At 38.3% G+C, this 20,081-nt stretch overlaps 1 protein-coding gene across 1 annotated transcript in view; it reads right to left on the bottom strand.

The window, feature by feature from the left end:
• CALN1 (calneuron 1) overlaps positions 1-20,081 on the bottom strand; it is a 381,739-nt gene that overhangs the window by 169,544 nt on the left and 192,114 nt on the right. Inside the window, exon 4 of the mRNA XM_031967900.1 lies at positions 12,970-13,082. Within this exon, the coding sequence (XP_031823760.1) occupies positions 12,970-13,082 (113 nt within the window). The remainder of the gene's footprint in view (positions 1-12,969; positions 13,083-20,081) is intronic.

Genomic DNA, 20,081 nt, shown 5'->3' with positions numbered 1-20,081 from the left:
CACGGCCCCCAGCCTGGAGGCAGCTGGGAGCTGCCACGTGTCTTGCTTGGCCATCCCCATGAGCTCTGACAACACCTCTGGGATGCTGCCCTTTTCTGGGTTATGAGCCATAATTCCGGGGAAGTATTTAAGAGGTCCTTGGCAAAACTAGTGGTCACAAAGGCATTTTTTTCTCAGGCAAGGATTAAGCCTCTTTTATGTGATTCATCTCTGGAGTTAATGCCAAAGGCAGCATGGTAAAGTGTAATAAAGTCTAGATTGAGAGTCACAGGTTCTGGGTTCAAATCTCACCTCTATCACTTATGACCTGGATGGCCCAGCTAAGTCCACTCTGGGACTCAGTTTACTCTTTATAAAATGAAGGCATTAGACTAGATGGCCCTGAAAAACCCTTTCATTTTAAGGCTATGATCTCACTTGTATTCTCAGATTCCTTCTATGAAATGGGTTACACTCAAATGGCTCTTCCAGCTCTCCAGATTCCATGACTTCTCTGGGCCTCAGTTTCCCCACCTATTAAAAAATGGCCTCTGAGGTTCCCCCTCCCCAGTCTCTGACCCTGTGAAGTCCGAATCCGGGTGAGGTTTTCTGTTTCCATGACCTGGCCCTCAGCCCCCACTACTGAGCACCTCAACAGGTTTTATTTTCAAGAAGGTCAGTCTCAATTGCTTCAATCTCTCCCTTTTCTCAATTCTATTCAACATGCACTGCGTCAGGAGCTTTGGGAAACAGCAGTCAGTCTACTTTGCCTAGAAATCACAGTGTAGTGAGTGAGGGGGAGTAACATGAAATAAGGTTGGAAAAGTAGGTTGGAACCTTATTGTCAAGGGTATTACATTCCAGACTAAGGAGTCAGGATACCTAGCCCCATCCCATTTTATAAATGAGGTCTAAAGAGTTTAAGTGACTTACACCAGAATCACATGACCAATAAATGTTTAATATTCCAATATTCTGTTCACTAAACCTCATGCCCTCTCAGTTTTTAAGTGAGGTAATTAGGTGGCACAAGTGGACTCAGAATCAAGAAGTTGTTGTTCAGTCATTTCAGTCATGTCTGACCCCATTTGGGGTTTTCTTAGCAGAGATACCGGAGTAGTTTGCCATTTCCTTGTCCAGCTCATTTGACAGATGAGGAAACGGAGGCAAATAAAGTGACTTGCCCTAGGATCACAAAAACTAGAGACAGATTTGAACCAGAGTGAATTGTGAAATGATCCAACCATTTTAAAGAGCAATCTGGAATTATGTCCAAAAAGGTATTAAATTGCCTCTACCTTTTGGTCTAATTCCATAGATGATTAGGGAAAAGGGGGGGAAAACATATATGTTCTAAACTGTTGATAGCGGCTCTCTTCACGTCAAAGAATTGGAAATTGCTGGGATATCCATCAATTGTGAATGGCTGAACAAGTTGTGGTATATAATCGTGATGGAACACTGCTGTACTAAAAGAAAAGATTTGCTTAGGGCAGCAAGATTGTGCAGTACATAGAACACCAGCCCTGAAATGAGGAAGACCTTAGTTCAAATCCAACCTAAGACACTTAACACTGACTGATTTCTGATGTGATGAAGAAGATTATACCATATTGTAAGCCTTTTGTGACTATGGGGGTGTGATGGCCTTGGAAGGTTCCTCCTTGTACAATGTCTTGTCATCATTGGAATATTGTTAGAAATATTGATGTGACGCCAATGAAGAGAAGGAGGGTAGAGTGGAAGTGACCCTAATCAAGTCACACTCCCAATTGCCTCATGAAGAAGAAGAAGAAGAAGAAAAAGAAGAAGAAGAAGAAGAAGAAGAGAGAAAGAAAGACAGACAGACAGACAGACATGATGAGCTCAATGGCCTTAGAAAAACATGGATATATTTGCAAAATGAGCAGAACCAAAAGAACATTGTATACAGTAATAGCAATATTATTTTAAGAACAACTTTGAGTAAAGTCATTTTGTCTAAGTACCAAAATTGATGACAAAGGACTTATAAAGAAAGATGTTATCGGCATCCAGAAAAACAAAACCTGATAAATAGAAGTGAGATTGAACAATTTTACATATATAAATATATATATATATATATATATATACTTATTCTAGAGCAGGGGAGAGGAAAGAAAAAAAAAGTTTACATGATAAATTTATTATCTTTTTAAAGGACTAGCAAGTTGTACAAAATAGACTTGTAGTTTCATGAGCAGTTATCTTTAATTATACTGTATTATAAAAATGCTTGTAATATATAAACATTAATTTAAAAAATTTAATTAAATTTAGAAAAACGAGTCTTCCTGATCCCAAGCTCTATCTATTGTACTGCTCTAGCTATCCAGCAATCAAGAAGACCTGTATTCGACATTCGCTTCAGTTACTCACCAGCTGCGTGGCCTTGGGCAAGCCATTTTAACTACTGCCTGTTTCAGTTCCCTCATTTGTAAAATGAGAGAGCACAACTTGAAGACCTCAAATGTCCCCCTCTAATTCTTAACTATGATCCAATGAATGAGGATGTAACATTAACAGATTGCTATAGAAAGATAATTTTTTCATTTTCTTTTATTTTTCAATTAATATTTTTTCTTACTCCTACTCCCCTTGATTTAAAAGAATAAAAAACAACTAAACCCTTATAAAAATACACAAACAAAACAAATCCCCACAGTGTCCCTTCCAAAAAATGCACATCTCATTCTGCATCCTAAAGGTCACAACTCTGTGAAGGTTGGTTTAAACGGATAAAACTGGAGATAGAGGGCCAATTAAAAAGAAGGCTGTTGAAGCCATTTAAATGGAAGGTGATGGGGACAGAAAGTGGGTGACAGCTATGTGAGCAGAAAGAAAGAGACACACACAAGAGATGCCAGAGAAGTAAAAATCAATCTGATTTTTCAACTGATTAGATATTGTGAATGTGGGAAAAGAGAAGAAGAAGAAAGGGTCCAAGATTACTGGCTAAGGTTATGAAGCTGGGTGGTTAGAAAGATAAGGGTGTATTCAAGAGAAATAAAGACCTTTGGAGGAGGGACAGGTTTAAGAAGGAAGATGAATTAATTCAGTTTGAGATGTGGTGAATATGAGGTGTCTATGGGATGGAAATCCAAGAAGAGATGTGTAATTTCTTATACTTAGTACAGTAATTGGTGAAATAGAATCATCCCTAAGAAGAAACACCAGGGATAGAGAAATAGATTTGGAAGTTATTGGTGTAGACATAATAATTAAACCCTTGGGATCAGATGACATCAAAGGTGAGAAGGTAGAAAGAAGAGGGCCCAGGATAGACTCTTCAGGAACACTCATCTCCATACTTTTTTGCAATTATCTCTCATGACTGGAATATTTTTCTAACTCATCCCTACATTCTAGAATCTGTTACTTTCCTCAAAACTCTACTTAAGCAATATCTTTTCTAAGAACACGTCTGCCTAAAGTATTTACTTTATTTTTACTGTCTACATAAATATGTGCATAGAATATACATAATAGAGTGTAAGTTTCTTGAGGGCAGCAGGGATTGCTTTATTTCTATTTTTGTATCTCCACTAATGCTAAATATTAACACGATAGCAGGCACTCAATCAATGATTATTAGTTGACTGATACATGCACAAAAGTTTTCAAGGTGGTGGGAGAAGGGGACAGAAAAATAAATAAGATATGATTCCCGAGAACAAAAAGTTTATATATTAGAAGTTAACTACAGTTGAATTAAATGGTTGATTATCCATGTATAAAAGCAGCATGTTGCATAGGGCTTGGAGTCAAGAAGACTCATCTTTGTGGGTTCAAATCTAACCTCAGACACTTATTGGCTGAGCAAATCTGGACCACTTATTTAACTTCCTTTGCCTCAGTTTCCACATCTGTCAAATGAGCTGAAAAACAAAATGGCAATTTTGAGGTATCTTTGCCAAGAAAACCCCAAAGAGTCACAAAAAGTCAGACAGGACTGAAATGGCTCAGACACAATGTATAAAAAGCTTCCAGACCTTTAGCAATTCAAATCATTCAGAATGGAATGACTAATTAATAAGTGTATATTAAATACATAATAATAACAACAATTATAATAGATATAATGATACAGCATTTTGAAGTTTGCAAAGCATTTTATAAATGACATCTGTTTATATCTTCACAACAACTGTGGGAGGTAGGTATTATTATTTTCATTTTGGCAAACAGAAATGAACTGACATGTCCAGTGTCACCTAGCTAACAAGAATCCCAGGGTACATTTGAATTCAGCTCTTTTTAACTCTTAAGTCCAACATTCATTCTGATTTACCATCTACCTGGTTCTGTATACCTGGAATTATACTAAGGACTGGGGATATGCAAAGAAAATTCAGATATGTCCCTGAATTCAAGAAGTTTACATTCTAAAGGAAGAGACAACATATTTGTTGATATATATGTGAATATATATCATAAAAGTGAGTAAATGGAAGATAGGCAGCCTTAAGAACCTGGAAAGGCTCCATAGACTAGACAGTGCTTAGACTGAATTTCAAAGAAAGCCAAGGTTCTTGAGAGCCAGAGTTTGGCAGGGAGAGCCTTCATCCATGTGGGAAAGTACAGATATGGAAGAGGTATGGCAGGACGACTGGCTCATGGGGTGCAAAGAGCAGAACATCAGACGTAACGCAAACTGGATATTCTCCAAAGTCCTTGATCAGTTACTTCTGTAAGAAGTTCCCCATGGTTCTGTTTCTCACAGAGAAGTTCTCCAATATATACATCTCTCATTGTTTTCTTTCCCTAAATCAGAAAGAGTGCAGAAATAGGACTTAGTTGCTTGACTTGGAATCCCTGTAATTATTCCATTCTCTATGTCTTACTTGCTGATACTGCCTTCTCATCAACTGGGAACAGAACAAGATAATCCCTAAGGTCTTTTTCTATGAATTCAGCTATTTCCCTTGGTTGAAAACATTAATTGAAAACTCTTTGTGTGTAATGCATTGTGTTGGGTAAATATGTGTCTGTTGAATTTAATTAGGTATTGGGATTGGGGTAGGAGGGAGGGTAGAGAGAGAAGAGGAAAAAGAAGAATAGCAGATATATCCCTTATCTCTAAAGGATCAAATGGCTATTTGAATTTCAACATTTTAATCAATGGTTTGGATGATGGTGTGGTTCACATACTTATCAAAGCTGTGAATGAAAAGAAAAGGCAAAAAACCGTTATTTTTGTTTTTGTTGAGTCGTTTTCAGTCCCGTTTGACTCTTGGTGACCCCATTTGGGGTTTTCTTGGCAAAGAAGTTGGAATGGTTTGCCATTTCCTACTCCAGCTCATTTGACAGATAAGGAAACTGATGCAAAGAGAGTTAAGTGACTTGCCCAGCTAGTAAGTTTCTGAGGCCATATTTTTAATTCATCAAGAAGAGTCTTTGACTCCAGACCTGGCACTCTATCCATTGTACCACTTAGCTGCTCCAATGGCTGTTTGCTAAATGTTCTAAGCAGGATCTGGAAAGATCATGGAAAATTAAGAATGATGGTCTGAATCTGATTAGATAATATTTAACAGAGACAAAAGTAAAACCCTTTCATTGGAGTTCAAAGATGTCACTTGCACAGGCATAGGATACGGGAGATGTAGGTGGATAGTCATTAATGTGACAAAAACCTAGACCTCTCAGGGGACTGTGAGTGCAAAATGAGCCATCCATGTCATGGGGCAGTCCAGAAAGACATGGTGATAGGAGACTCCACTAAAAAGAGTGTCCTTAGAAGCCACTCTAAGGTAATAGGTCCATTATACTTGGCCAAACTCCCTCCTAAAACACAATCTGACTATATCAATGTGGAATAGAAGACAACATCTCCAGCAAGATGGAGGCCTTATCTGACATTATAACCCAATCAATGGAAGTGATGATATTTGGTTTAAGGAAGAGAGTTCTTAGGTGAGAGTCTAGGATAAGTCCAGAATGGATAATGTATTCCAAGATTAAAAAGATGGATTTGTGGTCATGGGATGAAATACATCCTTCTTGGTCTGAAAAGGAAAGACCAAAACCAATGGACAAAATGTAAAACAGCTGGTCTACCCATCATCACAAAGGAGTTTTCAATCCTGAATCATTCACTAAAATCTACGATCATTTATTAAGTGAGTCCAAAGTGCCAGAAACTGGGATAAATTTAGGAAATACAAAACCAAAGTGGAAAGTCTAGTAAAAGTGTCCATTGGGGAGTGGATGACCATTTCCAGAAATGTCATAGAGAGAAGAGTCAAGTATTGGGAAAGAGGTTAGAATAAATAATCCCTAAGGTCCATTATAACAGGAAAATTCTATGATTCTTACTCCTGAGTACTTTTGAGTAACTGAAGCTATTAGACTAGGCAGCCCCTAAAGTCCATGTGAACCTTGACTCTGTCTCCCATTGGCTGGATAGCCTTCACCAAGTTCCTTCCCTTCCCTGGGCTGCAGTTTCCTCCTGTTCAAGAGAGGGGTGGATGTGATGGCCTTTCAGTTTCCTTCCATCTCTAAATCAATGTGGCTATAATTTTATAGAGTGTAAGTCACTAGCAAGATTTTCTCTTCTGGGTACTTTAGGTCATAGGCTGTCATGCTCTTTGATATATGATGGGCTGAAGGGATATGCTAGAGATAGTCGAACAATAATGATTTTGTGGATTAAAACAACAACTTAGCAGTTCTGCATGTCATCTTCCGACACAATCCCGTACTATTTCTCCTTTTACCACTGCTCTATCACAGCAAGCAGGACTTTGATGAATAGCATGGGACATCAACATCAAGTTCACCCACTCTCCTTAAGGAAGGATTAGTAGACTATGCCAGGGGAGCCCAAAGTTTCAACTACATGAGAACAGAGGTTCCTCCCAAGCCAGGAGCTGACAGAATGAGGAATGGGCTTAGTCTGGGCCACTCCATCCTTGGGGAGAAAGTCATGACAGAGGCCAGATTTTTTCATCAGTTCCCTAAGCATCCGAAGTTGTTACTTCTTTGTCAATAGCCACAGGTCCTCCTGATATCCAAACGTGAGTGGGCTTTGCTTGCTCCGAGACTCAGCTACATTGCTACCTTCTCTAAGAAGCCCGGTCCAACCAACTGTTAGTGCTGTCACTTCCCAAAAGCACTCAGCATTTCTATTTGTACGTAGTTTTTAAATGCTTACATTAGATATGTTGTCTCTACCCATCCTCTCTCATTCATGTACATGCACACATACAAATACAATAGAACATACACCCCACGAGGGCAGGTAAAACTTCACTTTCCTTGTAAGTTGCCCAAGACATAATAACTAATTCAAGGCCTCTTTTTTCACTCATAACCCCTTTTCACCCAATAAATTTTTATACAACACCAGAAATATAGGCATATAAAACTAGATAAACCAAACATTTATTGATTATAAATCATAATTCAGTGACTCCTACATATAATTATATAGTTTAAGCTTTGTTCTAATGAACCTCCCCCACCATATTCCAAACAACATGTAAATTGCCCAAGGAATTTTTTTTTTGCTTTGTCTTTATCTACTAGCACATTGTAGGTATACAGTAGGCACTAAATAAATGTTTTTTGATTGGTTGATTCCCTTCAACCTCCATTCTCAACAAAAGAAAATGTAAATTCCTTGAGAGCAGAAATTATTTTACTTTTGTTTTTGGATGCTCAGAGCCTAGCATAGTGCCTGACACATAATAAGCATTTTATAAATGCTTATTGATTGACTGATTGTCCATATAAGCTAAGGAATCAGGGCCATGCAGCAAATGAAGAATTCTATACACCAAGATTTTTGAGAGACCCCATACATGTACATAATATCTTCCCAGGAAGAATGTAAGCTCTCTAAGAGCAGGGTCTATATGATCTTTTTCTCAATCAATTAAACTCAATAGAGTTTAATAAATGATTAGTGACTGACCAATTAATTTATCTCTTTATATGATACAACCAGGTAGCAGAGTGATTCATATTGGATTTATAGTTGAGAAGACACAAGGTAAACGTCTGCTTTCGTCATTTATTAGCAGCTGAGAATATTACAACCTCTATCTCAATTCTCCCATCTGTAAAATGGGAATAATAGCACTTACTTCCCACAGTTATTGTAAGGATCAAATAAAATATTTGTAAAACTTAATTTTAAATGTATTTATTGTTATAATTAATTATTATTACTGTTTCTACTTTCTTCTCCCTCTGAGTCATCCTTCATGCCATTGCAGAATTATTTTCCTACTCAGGCCATTACATGATTCTATGACTTGACTTTGTAAGGATGTTAAGTAAAAGTCCAATGTCTTTATCTTACAGATGAGGAAATTGAAGGAATCATGGATTTAGAACTGGATAGAATACCTTAAATCACCCAGTTTTTTATTTTACGTGTAAAGTAGCCTGCCCAGGATCCCGCAATAAGCAAGTAGCAAAGCCCAAATTTGAACCCAAGTCTTCTGATTTTAAATTTTGTGCTATTTCTCCAAGACCATGCCATCTTTAGGACCATGAAAGTTCTATAAGTCTAACCATCGTTCCCCATAGGTTCTCCTTTCCTAAGCACTTCAGAAGATCTCATTCCCCCATTCTCATGCAAGAAATGTCCCAATGGCAAAACCTCTCATGTTGCAGTTCCTCCTCCTCCATAACCACCACTTTTTGCCATTGCTGGAAACAGTTTGGGAAAAAAACAGAAAAAAATCATTCAAACCCCAGGAATCTAACATTTTTCCAAGCAGGACTAGATGCTATATCTCATGCTGTCCCTTTATGGGCAGACAGTGGGAGAAGAGGCAGAGGAGGCTGTCTGGTGAGAATTAATGACCGTTTCTACCCTCTCCCTGCTATTCAATTAAGTGGCAGCCCAGAGTTGGGTGAGCGACAGCCTGGAAGGAAGCATTGGCCAAGGGAAATGCCATTAGCAACATTATAATAAAGGCAACTGAGCAGTGAAAGACTTACCTTTTGGTGGGCATCATTTAAAGTACAGATGGGCAGTTAAGCTAAGGAAAACCTCCACTGATGCAAGTCTAGGTCATTCTGGACCTTGGCCACAATGGGCTTTTCTCTTTCCCTTGCCCTCAGTGCTTCTTGTACTTCATTATCCACTTTTTTCCCTTCCTGCCCCTCTCACTGGCATTTTATTCTCATTTGAGGTTCATTCTATCCAAATCTGCCATCCAATCCAGATCTTGGAGTCTGTTATCTACCAACTCCCAGAACATTTTTCCACTTTTTTAATGACTTCAGCGCTGAGTTGTTTTCCTCTTCACTCTACCTTCTCCCTTCATAATCCACTTCAACAACCCACTTCTTCAACCTACTCTATTCTCACAATCCTCTACTCCATCTCAATTACACTCAAATATAACCTTGATCTTGCCATCACCCATTACTGTCTCATTTTTTATCTTCAACATATCAATTATGATCAAATGCAACATTTCTTTATCTTATTTTAATCTATCACTTTATCTCACCCAATACCTTACTTTTTCTATTCTAAACCTTAACATGACCTCCAATCTATCAATTAGTAATTATTCCAGGCCACCATTCCTATAGTGTAGTCTGATTACACTCTTCAGTTCCTCCATGTTCCTCTTGCCAAAACCCAATGTTATGCCCAATGGCATAAAGATATGCCATCTTTATTTCTATTCACAAGCTGCTTAACAGAGCTCGAGGAAGTCACAACTAGGCTAACAAATTTAGATTATCCAATGTCAGTGCAGTATGAAAAATCCTTCTACTGCTCCTAATTAATTTTCTTTCTTCTTTTTTTTTTTGCTGAGCCAATTGGGGTTAAGTGACTTTCCCAGGATCACACAGCTAGGAAGTATTAAGTGTCTGAGAACAGATTTGAGCCCAGGTCCTCTTTATTTCAGGGTTGGTGCTCTATCCATTGCTCTACCTAGTTGCCCTGTCCTAATTAATTTTCTATGCCACCTATTATAATGGCTGTTCCAAACCTTCTGGTCTCTCATCAAGCTTCTCACAGAATGGTTTCTTCCTTATACTATTAGCTGAAGACTTCACCTCATACTTCACAAAAATCAAGCACAAATTTCCTTAACCTGAGCATTTTCTCCTTCCTTCCTCCTTGCCTCTCAGTATCTTGACATCTTCCCCATTATTTTCTCTTTTTTACTCCAGTCGTGGTAGAAGAGATGGTCCTTCACCTCAGTAAAAACACATCCTGTTGCCCTCACTATCACCCCTAATTCTCACTTACCTTTAGTCTTTCCCTGTCTAGTAGTCTCTGTTCTTCTACCTTCATACTATATTTTTTCCTTCCTCAAAAATCCTTGACTACATCTTACCAATCCTACTAGATTTACTCCTATAGCTCTCTTCTTTTTCTTAGTCAAACTCATAGAAAAGGCCATTTACACTCAGTATCTCTACTGCTCTCATTCAACTAAAACTCCTTTCTCCAAAATTATCAGTAATATATTGCCAAATCTAATGAACTTTTTTTTATGATCTCTCAGGCAGTTAAGTAAAGCAATGGAGTCTGAATTCAGTAAGATTTGAATTCAAATTCGGCCTCAGACATTTACCCTAGGCAATTCACTTAACCTTTAAATTCCACTATGGGAATAATGATAGCAATTACTCACAGTTGTGATGAGAATCAAAATACCTTAGCACAGTGCCTGGAACATAGTGAACTCTTAATTACTCTTCCCCTCACATCAATACATTGTCCACATAGCTAATAAAGTTATCTTTTTAAAATACATGTCTGATCATGTCACAACATGCCCCTATTCAACAAACTTCAGTGGCTCCCTATTCCTCTGGGATGAAATATAAATTTCTGAGTTTGGTATTAGAAGCTCCTCACAACCTAGTCCTTTCTTACCTTTCCAGCTTCTTACATATTAACCCCCTCCTCATAACCCATGATTCAATCTTCATTGTGTTCCACACACATAATGTGTAGAATGCTCCATCTTTCATCTCCATATTTTTACACTGTAAAATGTACAATGTACATTCTTCTTCTTAGCCTACTTGATTTTCTTCAGTACTCAGCTCATGCTCTCCCTCCCATGTGAAACCTTCCTTGCTTTTCCCAACTTTCTCCTTCAAATGAAATTGCATTCATTTTGTATATACTCTGCATATATGGACACATATATACATGTTGACTCCCTATCTAGAGCAGAAGATCTTTAAAGACAGGAACATTTTTCCTTTTATCTTCAGTGATTACCAGAGCATCTGGCCCATAATAAGTGCTTACTAAATAGTAGAGGTTTTTTTTTTTAATTTCCCACAGTGTTTTGCACATTGTAGATATTTAGTTTATGTACCTTTTGTTTATTGAATTGATAAATGAGTACAGAGCAGAGTTAGCATCAGACTGAATCAATATAATTCTAATTAATCTCTCTTGGTTTATATGAATATAAAAAGGATCGGTAATTCTGTCATCTTAACAAATTCAGGGATTCCTCTACCCTTTAACTCAATCTACCTATCATTTGAGGGGCTGGGACTAGATTTAGAATCAACCAATAATAACTTATTAAACACCTACTCTGTGCTATGCACTGGGCTAGGTGTGGAGGAAACAGAGCAAAAATGAAACAAATGGCCCATTTATCTAAGGAGCTCGTCTTCCATTAGAAGATGGCCTCAATGTTCTCATGTAGCTCTAAATCTATAAGCCGAAGGCTTGGTTAATAAGTCATAGGTTGATCCCTGAAGCATGAAGAGATTCAGGATCTTGTCAGTAAATGGTAGAGACAAGATTTGAAACCAAGTCTCTAACAACTACGGTTTAAGAATTAGTATTAACCTACACTTATAATTTATTTGGTAGAAGTAATTCCATCTACCGATTGTGGTTGGCACTTTAGGCTTACAGTCCTACAGTGATGCCCAGAACAGTGAGAAGCTGTGATTTGCCAAGGGTCACACAGCCAATATATGTCAATGTTTAATATGAGAGGTATTTTTAAAGAACCTTAGAAACCACCAGAAATCATTTCTGAAAGGTGGTCATTATTGATACATATCTATTATTATTGTCACAAAAACCAAGGACCCAGAAGAAATCTAAGACCACAAAATGATGCAGAAAATAGAAGGAAGACGCACATTGACCAAAGTCCACAGGATTGGTATCCATGAATAATAAAACAGAGCGGTTAGCAAACATGCGAAACTCATGAACCCAAGAGGTTGTCAAGAATATGGAAATGAACAGGATTTCACAAAGCAATCATGTAAATTCACAGAGGACACCTTAATATTTTATTAAGTGGAAGTGAATAATAGACCCCACCCAGATGTGACTGATACCAGGATAGACAAGTAAAAAGCACTTTCTTATGAAGAAGGTAATATCTGTATCTCATGTTCACTTCATTCATGAGGAAGCAGTAAGAGATATTTCATGACTTAATTATAGTAAGACAGATATTAAGTGTCAGAGTCATATCTCAAACCCAGCCCCTCCCACCAAAGCATCACCAATCTCTCCCCCCAAGACTTCTTGGCTGCTATCATTAGCCCAGCCTCTCCCATCAAGGCTCCTTGGCTGCCAACATCAGAGACAGAGCCTTTCATTAGACACACTCATCTTGGCTTTTTTCTTAAATTCCCATGATTGAGACGGATGGATGTGACTCCAGAGAGAGAAGTCCTAAATCCACCTCAAGGCCTTTCTTTGAAACCCAGTGTTTAGCACAATACTTGATTAATATATTTTTGTTAGCTGTCTGAATGAGTGACAAGGCTCACTATTGTTCAAATTAAGAGGAAAATATAGCAATGTTTTGCCAAAACCTTAAATATTCAGAAAGTTGATTCATTCAAAGGCACCAGTCTACAGCCCACCCCACACTCAACCAGTAACTGCCTTAGTACTAGGGAGGCAGCATAAGGCTCAGGTTAAATCCAGTCTCAGGTCAACATTCATACTTATGCTCAAACAATCTCTCAGGGGAAAACATGTCTTACCTGCCAGAATATACTATCTATCGTGTTCCCAAGAAAACCATCTCGACCTTCCGAAGACACCAGCTTAGGGCCCAGGATTGTCATGAATTCATCAAAATCCACCTGGCCATCCCCTGGAGGGAGAAGAAATAAACATGAAGCAGCCTGTATATGGATTTGAACTATTAAACACAATATAAAGAAGAAACCTGTCCCTACATCCACGGCCTCCTCCCTAGCTCTAAGTTCTCTTTTTCCAGCATGTCTTTATTGATAGAGACATGGGGGGAGGTTAACAGCAATTTGTAATAATGTTTTCATGCTATCATTAGCATCAAATCTTCAGCCCTTTGAATGTACAAGAGGTGCTTCTCAATTCAGAAGAGGATTTATTTGTCTTTTGAAAAACTTACCATTAGCCAGACAACTTTCAAGCTAATGTGGGGGACTCTGTATAAAAGGCGAACAAAGCCCAAGAATCATTTTTCATGATCCAGGTGGAATCACTGGGAGTAGTATTCTAGTCCTTTATCATGATTGCTCAGGAGAAAATTGTCAACCAGATTATGTCATGATTTCTTATAATAGCCAGAAACCTGAGCATGGAACACAGGGTCACAGATTTGGACTCAGAAGAGAATTTAGAAGTCACAGTCCAACCAAGTCTCTCATGTAAAGGAAACTGAGGCTCAGAGAAATTGTGATATATAGAGCTAATTAGCATCTGAGGTAGGACCTAAACTCACGTCTTCCTGCCTCTGAGATTGATTACTGATTGTACCAAAAAAATAAGTCTAGAAAGGGAGACAGACAGCTTGGGTAGAAGTCTCTACTCTCCTATGAAATATGTGACTTTAGGCAGTCTTTCTGGAAGCAATTTCTTCATCTATAAAATGAAGAAGTTGGACCAGATAGTCTTTGATATCCTTTTTAGCTCATAGTCATTAAGAATATCAGCAATATTTTAATTCTTTCTTTATAGAATCATAATATACCCAATATGGGGCAACCATTGGGATGCAACCTCTATCGGTCTCTCCTCCTGGATTTCTCTATACCATTTGACTTTAGTGGCCATCTGTTTCTTCTTCTTGATACTCCCTTCTCCCTTGTTGGGGTACTACTGCCTTCTTCTTCAGAATCCTTTAATTCCTTCTCATATACCCTAAGAAAGGAAAATGTTCTCCAAGACTCTGTTCTAGATCGTCTACTTTCTAGATAATCTCTCAGTGACCTTCTCTTAGTAAATGACTCCCCAAATTAAATACCTAACCCCCATTCTCACAAGAAAGTTCCAGTTTGAAATTTACATTTACCTGCCAAATATTTCCAAACATATGCCTCTCCTTTCCCTACCCCCAACTCAATGTGTCCAATGCTCATAATTTCCTTTCAAAAGTCCTATACCTCTTCCCTGTTTGCTGATTTCTGCTGATAGAATCCCCATCCTCCCAATCACCCGGAATTGAGACTTTCATGATATCTTAGAGGCTGTGTCACCACGATGATAGAGTACAGGTGGAAAGACCAAGGTTAAAATCCTGCCTGGATTACCTACTAGTTAGTTGTGTGATGCTGACTGAGTCACCACCTCTGAGCTATAAATTTGGACTAAATAGCCTTAAAAGTCCTTTCCAGTTTTGAATCTACACTCCTCTGATCTTTTCCTTTCCTTCAAGTCTCACCTCCCATAAATTTTCAAGTCCCAACCATTAGGTCTCGGCCATTTTTTTCACATCTGTGGAAGTCTACATACAATAAGACCTCTGAAGTGTTGCCAAAGTTAGGGAGAAAGTGATGAAGAGATGGATTGTGAATGGGCTGCCCAGACAGAGCTAGAGTTCCTTGAAAAGTTAGTAACTGGCCAAAGTAAGGGTGGTCCCCATTCCTGAGTGGGTGTGTTCTTGTGAAGAGTAATTAGCAGCCTGGGATCAATTACAGAATGTTTGCAAATGTTCAAATCCAAGAGCCAGGAACTTCAACTACAAATTACGGTGCCTTTTTGGAAGCCGATTTTCCAGCCTCCTTCACATGAGGATCCCAGCAGTCCCCCATTACGCAGCAACCATTTATTAAGTGACTACTATTTTGCGTTGTGATCACCAATGGGAATATAAAGCCTCTTGAAGCTTACATTCTAATGGAGAAGACAACGTATACATATAAAGCCATATACAAGACAGAAAACAAGCTAACCCAAGTTTACCTTGCATCCAAAGAGACTAGCAATTGAAGCATGTAAACTGAGCCATCCATATAGGCACCAGCCAGATCGAGTTTCTCACTAGCTCTTGGCTAGACCATCATGATTCCTTTCTTATTGGGATCCCTAACAAATGTGTCTCCTCTCTAATCCACCTGCAAAATTTCTAAAGTAAGATTCAAATACAAATACCCAAATTGTCATCCCATCATTCAAAGTTTCCCATGTTCTATATGATAAAAACACAAACTTCTTAGTCTGACATTCAATGCCTTCTACAATCTGACTCCAAGTGACTTTTCTGGACTTACTTTACTATGCATCCTTTTCGAATTTCCACTTCCTGCCAAATTGACTACTGACAATTCTTCAGTTTCATTTCTATTTTTCTAACTTGCATGCAGAGATGCTCATGCATGTTCCAATACATGATTGGAACATATTCACTCGCCCCTTTCTTCTTACTGAAATCCTCTGCTTTCTGGAGGGAGCAGGTAGTGTAGTGGACAAAGCACTGGACATGGAGACAAAAAGACCTGAGTTCAAACCCAGGCTCAATCATTTATTGTTATGAGAACTTGAGCAAATTATTTAGTCTGCCTCAGTTACATCAACTGTAAAATGGGGATTCTAATTGTCTATAATTATAGATAAGAGAAAGAGTCAAATGAGATAAAACTGGTAACGTGCTTAGCACAGCATCTGGAATATAGGAGATAATTATTCCTTTCCCTTTCTCTTCTTCCTTCAAGGCAGCCTAGATGTTTCCTTTCCTATGAAACCTTCCCACACCTTCCCAGATGGAAATTATCTCTGCCTCTTCAAATGGCTTACCGAACATCATCAATAAAATAATGTGCCCTTTCTACCCTGGAGCTCCCCTGAGTAATCTCTTCTCCACTGGGCTCTGCTTATTCAGATATGAGACCTATCTACCATTAAACTATAGAAAGACTGAAAATAAGGATGTCTTGTTTTTCATTTGAGCATCTCTAGTATCCAGCAGGAGTTTTGCTCATGGGGGATGGGGGAACCAAGGTGGAACAAATTTTAGTCAGCTACATCCTCAAATACACTCATAAGATGATGTCAGCATTGGCGCATCAGTCATCTGGTTTAGCTATTGCCATTTTCATGGAGAAGAGACTTTCATGGTCCAGGTATTCCTACCTGCTTGGTCTGAATGTCAAGGTCATTCACATTTTTCCCTCTTCCTCCTCCCACATCAGACTCTAAAGTCTCCTATGTCCTACTGCAAGGCTTGGTTTGTCACCCAATGGCTAGAGTGCTTCCAAGTAATACCTCTGAGAGTGCTTTTTGGTGGACTTTCTGACTAATCAGCCAGAGATAGGTTCCTTACTCTCATCAAGTCATATAATAATAATTAATAACTATAATAACAAACTTTTGTTTATTGCCTTCTATGTACTGGATACTGTACTAAACACAATATAATCATTGTCACATTTAATCCTTACAATAACCATGGGAGGTAGATGTTATTATGATCCCCACTTTACAGATAAGGAAATTGAGGCAAGTAGATGTCAAGAGATTTGCCCAAAATAGTCATCTGAATCTAAATTTGAACTCAGGTCTTGCAGGTGTCAAGTGCAACACTTTATCTACTACAGCACCTAGCTGTCTCAGATAATCATATTCATTATTTCTTTTTCTTTCTTTCTTTCTCTCTCTCTCTTTCTTTCTCCCTCTTCTTCTTCTTCTTATTATTATTATTCTTATTATTCTCCTCTTCCTCCGCTTCTTTCTCCCCCTCCTTCTTCTTTTTCTTCTTCTTCACCATCACCATCATCATCCTCTTCTTCTTCCTTAAGGTTTACAAAGTTTAAACAACCTTGGAAAGTAGGTGTAATTATTATCCTTATTTTACAGTCGAAGAAACTAAGGCAGACAGAGGTTATATAGGTTACATAGCAATAAGGTGTCCAAAGCCTTACTTGAATTAAGTAGTTCCTGAATTCCAGGTTCCTTGTCTTTCTTTGCTGCTTTTTTTCTCCTTCATTTTTTCTTCTCCTACTCACTTCCTTTTCTTCATCCTCTTGACTGGATTTTTTGAATTACATCTATTTATGGAAAATGACCTTTTCTTACCTGTGGCTATTTACACTGAAATGATGTTACCATATGATTATAAATTTAGAGGTGGAATTTTTTCACCTGAAACTTCATATATAAACTTCATATAAATACATACACACAGAACACACATATGCACACACATACATATATATGCTTATGTGCATGACATGTGTATGTGCAGAGAAACAGAGAAAAGAGGGGAGACCCAGAGAATCTAAAAAGAAAAAGAAAAAGGGAGAAAAAATCAGAGGGAGGGAGGGAGGAAGAGAGAAAAGGAGAGAGAGAGAGCCAGAGAGACAAAGAGAGAGGGAGAAAGACTCTCTTTATTAAAATGTGAGCTCTTTGAGAACAGAGAATGTCTGCCTTCTCTTTCTAATTATATCCCCAGTGTTTAGCAAAGGACTTTGAGACAAGCATAGGGACTGAATCCTGTGTTTCATTGTATAGGAGGCTATCACATGAGAAAATTCCTTATACCAATATACATTGGTATTGTCTCTGCAAGTTAGGGACATTAATAGGACATAAAATTACAGCTCTAGAGGTGGAAGGGATCTTAAAAGGCCTTCTAGTCCTTATTTCACTTGTTTAACTTAATTCTATTTTTTGATTAACAGAAATATTTCTTTTTCTCCCTCTCATCTAACCTTTATTGGAAGAAAAAAATTACTTATTTATTTATTTCCCCAATTACAGGTAAAAATAATTTTTAAGTTCCAGTTTTTAAAACTTTAGTTCCAATTCTCTCCCTCCTTTCCCTCTTTTTCATTGAGAAGATGGGCAATTTGACATTTGGTTCTTGTACTAAATATACATCATCAAGCAAAATGAATTCCCTCATTGGCTATGGCCTGTGAAGTCTGGACTAGCTCCCTGGAGGCCTCAGAATCAGCCGGAGTCAGGATAAGCAAAAGTCCTTGGTCTTTAGGGGGAGAAGTGAAAGGGATGGACAAAACTGTCACAAGCTCTCCACCAACCTCCCTTCTCCTGGTCTTCCTCCAAAGTGACTCTGGCTTGTCTCACTCCACTCTCTAATCCTTCCTACAATTATCTGTATACACCAAAAGATCAAGGCAGCACAGAATAGTGAGAAGGGTCATTTTTCCAAGCATTATTAATATTAATTATTGTCCTAATAAAGTATTGTCCAATAGGTAATTAGTCTTAAGTACTTGGTTGTCTGATTCCAGTGCACCGATTCAGAGTTTCAGCCCTTTACAATAGCCAAAAAATATATGCCGCCTTTTGCATCTTGAGTCCTGTACCTTCTCTCTTAAGGGAGGGAAGGGAGAGAGTATATTTTATCATTGCTCCTCTGGAATCATGGCTGGTCATTGCATGTTCTTAAGTCTTTTTCTTCATAATCTTGTTACCATATTGACTTCTTTCCTAGTTCTACTCCCTCGACTTTTCATCAATTCCCAAATTTCTCTGAAACTGTCCCTATAATAATTTCTAATTATTGTGTTAGCACACTGTCACTTGTTCAGTCATTCTCCAACTGATGCACACTCCTTTAATTTCCAATTGTTTGCCACCACAAACTGCTTTAAATATGTGTCTATGTTGAACTAGTCTACTCATTTTACAGATGAAGAAACTAAAGTTTGGAGAGATTAAATAATCTGCCCAAGGTTATATAGGTACTAGTGGCAGAGACAAGACTAAAACCCAGGTATTTGTCTCCAAAGCTATCACTCTTTCCACTGTAAAACATCCTAGACGCTCTTTTTTTTCCATCGCCTGTACCTTTCACTGTTTCAAATCTATTTGAGAAATTTCTTTTATGAAATTACAAGTGGAAAAAATGTTGAATCCCATTTCAATGATCCCTGCCAACGTGGCTACCTTTAGCATGGTGCTTTTGTTCTCACAGCTAACTGATGGCCTCATGTGGAAACTGGAACTTGGAGTGGGTAGAATTTACACCAAGAAGGGAAATCAGGGACCATTTCAAACTGGTCTGTGGATGTCATTTCTCATTACCATGCTGCACTTGACCTTCAGAATCAACCATTTAAAACTGTATAACTGTTTGACACAATTTAAATAACTGAATTTTATAAAGACAATTTCCTACTTTTGGGTTGTGTTTCAAAGCAATGGCCCTGGGTCAGCTGGTCATAGGGAATGCTAACCCTTCTCTCCTTGGGCATAAGTGTTACTAATAAGGCTGTGCTATTCTAAATGCCCCCAAGTTAAGTGAATCAAGAGTTACTCTGATGACTTAAGCATTAATGGCCAAGCCTGCACAGCCCTGAACCTCTCACCAACCCCATTATCTGCAAATGATCCCAGGCCTTTCTAGGCATCATCATTCACGGATTATGGGTACAAAGCTCATTTTAACGCAGTGTGTGGTAGGAATAGAACAGACTGCAAGGAGGAAATAAAGAACATTTGTAAATAAGCAGGAGATTACTCACAAATAGCTTTCCCTAGGCTTTAAGAGAAAAATCAATAGATTTTAACAAGATTTTAACAAGGACTGGCACAGTTGCGTCTGTCAGCCTATGTCTCAGTCAATGGCCATATCTTCATGGTTTATCCACTATGGATCCAGAAGACTCCAACCAAGGCCAATGTCATAAAGTGCTAGAGTGTTGAAAATGGATTTAAATCCTGCCTCTGCCATCATTAGCAGTGTGATCCCAAGTAAGCCATTTCACTTCTCAGTGACTCGGACAACACCCAAGGATGCAACAAGTGAATCATGTGTGGGTTGTGATCTGCCTTGATGAAGGGAATTCACATACTAGAATTCCACCACATCAGTGAATTCAAAGACTTTTCATGATCTTCTTGTTGTGTTTTGTTCAGAAGACTGATT

Source organism: Sarcophilus harrisii, chromosome 4, assembly GCF_902635505.1.
Source record: "Sarcophilus harrisii chromosome 4, mSarHar1.11, whole genome shotgun sequence".
In the NCBI taxonomy this organism is placed as follows: Eukaryota; Metazoa; Chordata; class Mammalia; order Dasyuromorphia; family Dasyuridae; genus Sarcophilus; species Sarcophilus harrisii.
The sequence above is the reverse complement of the archived record's forward strand: the minus strand, read 5'-3'. Positions and strand labels throughout refer to the sequence as shown.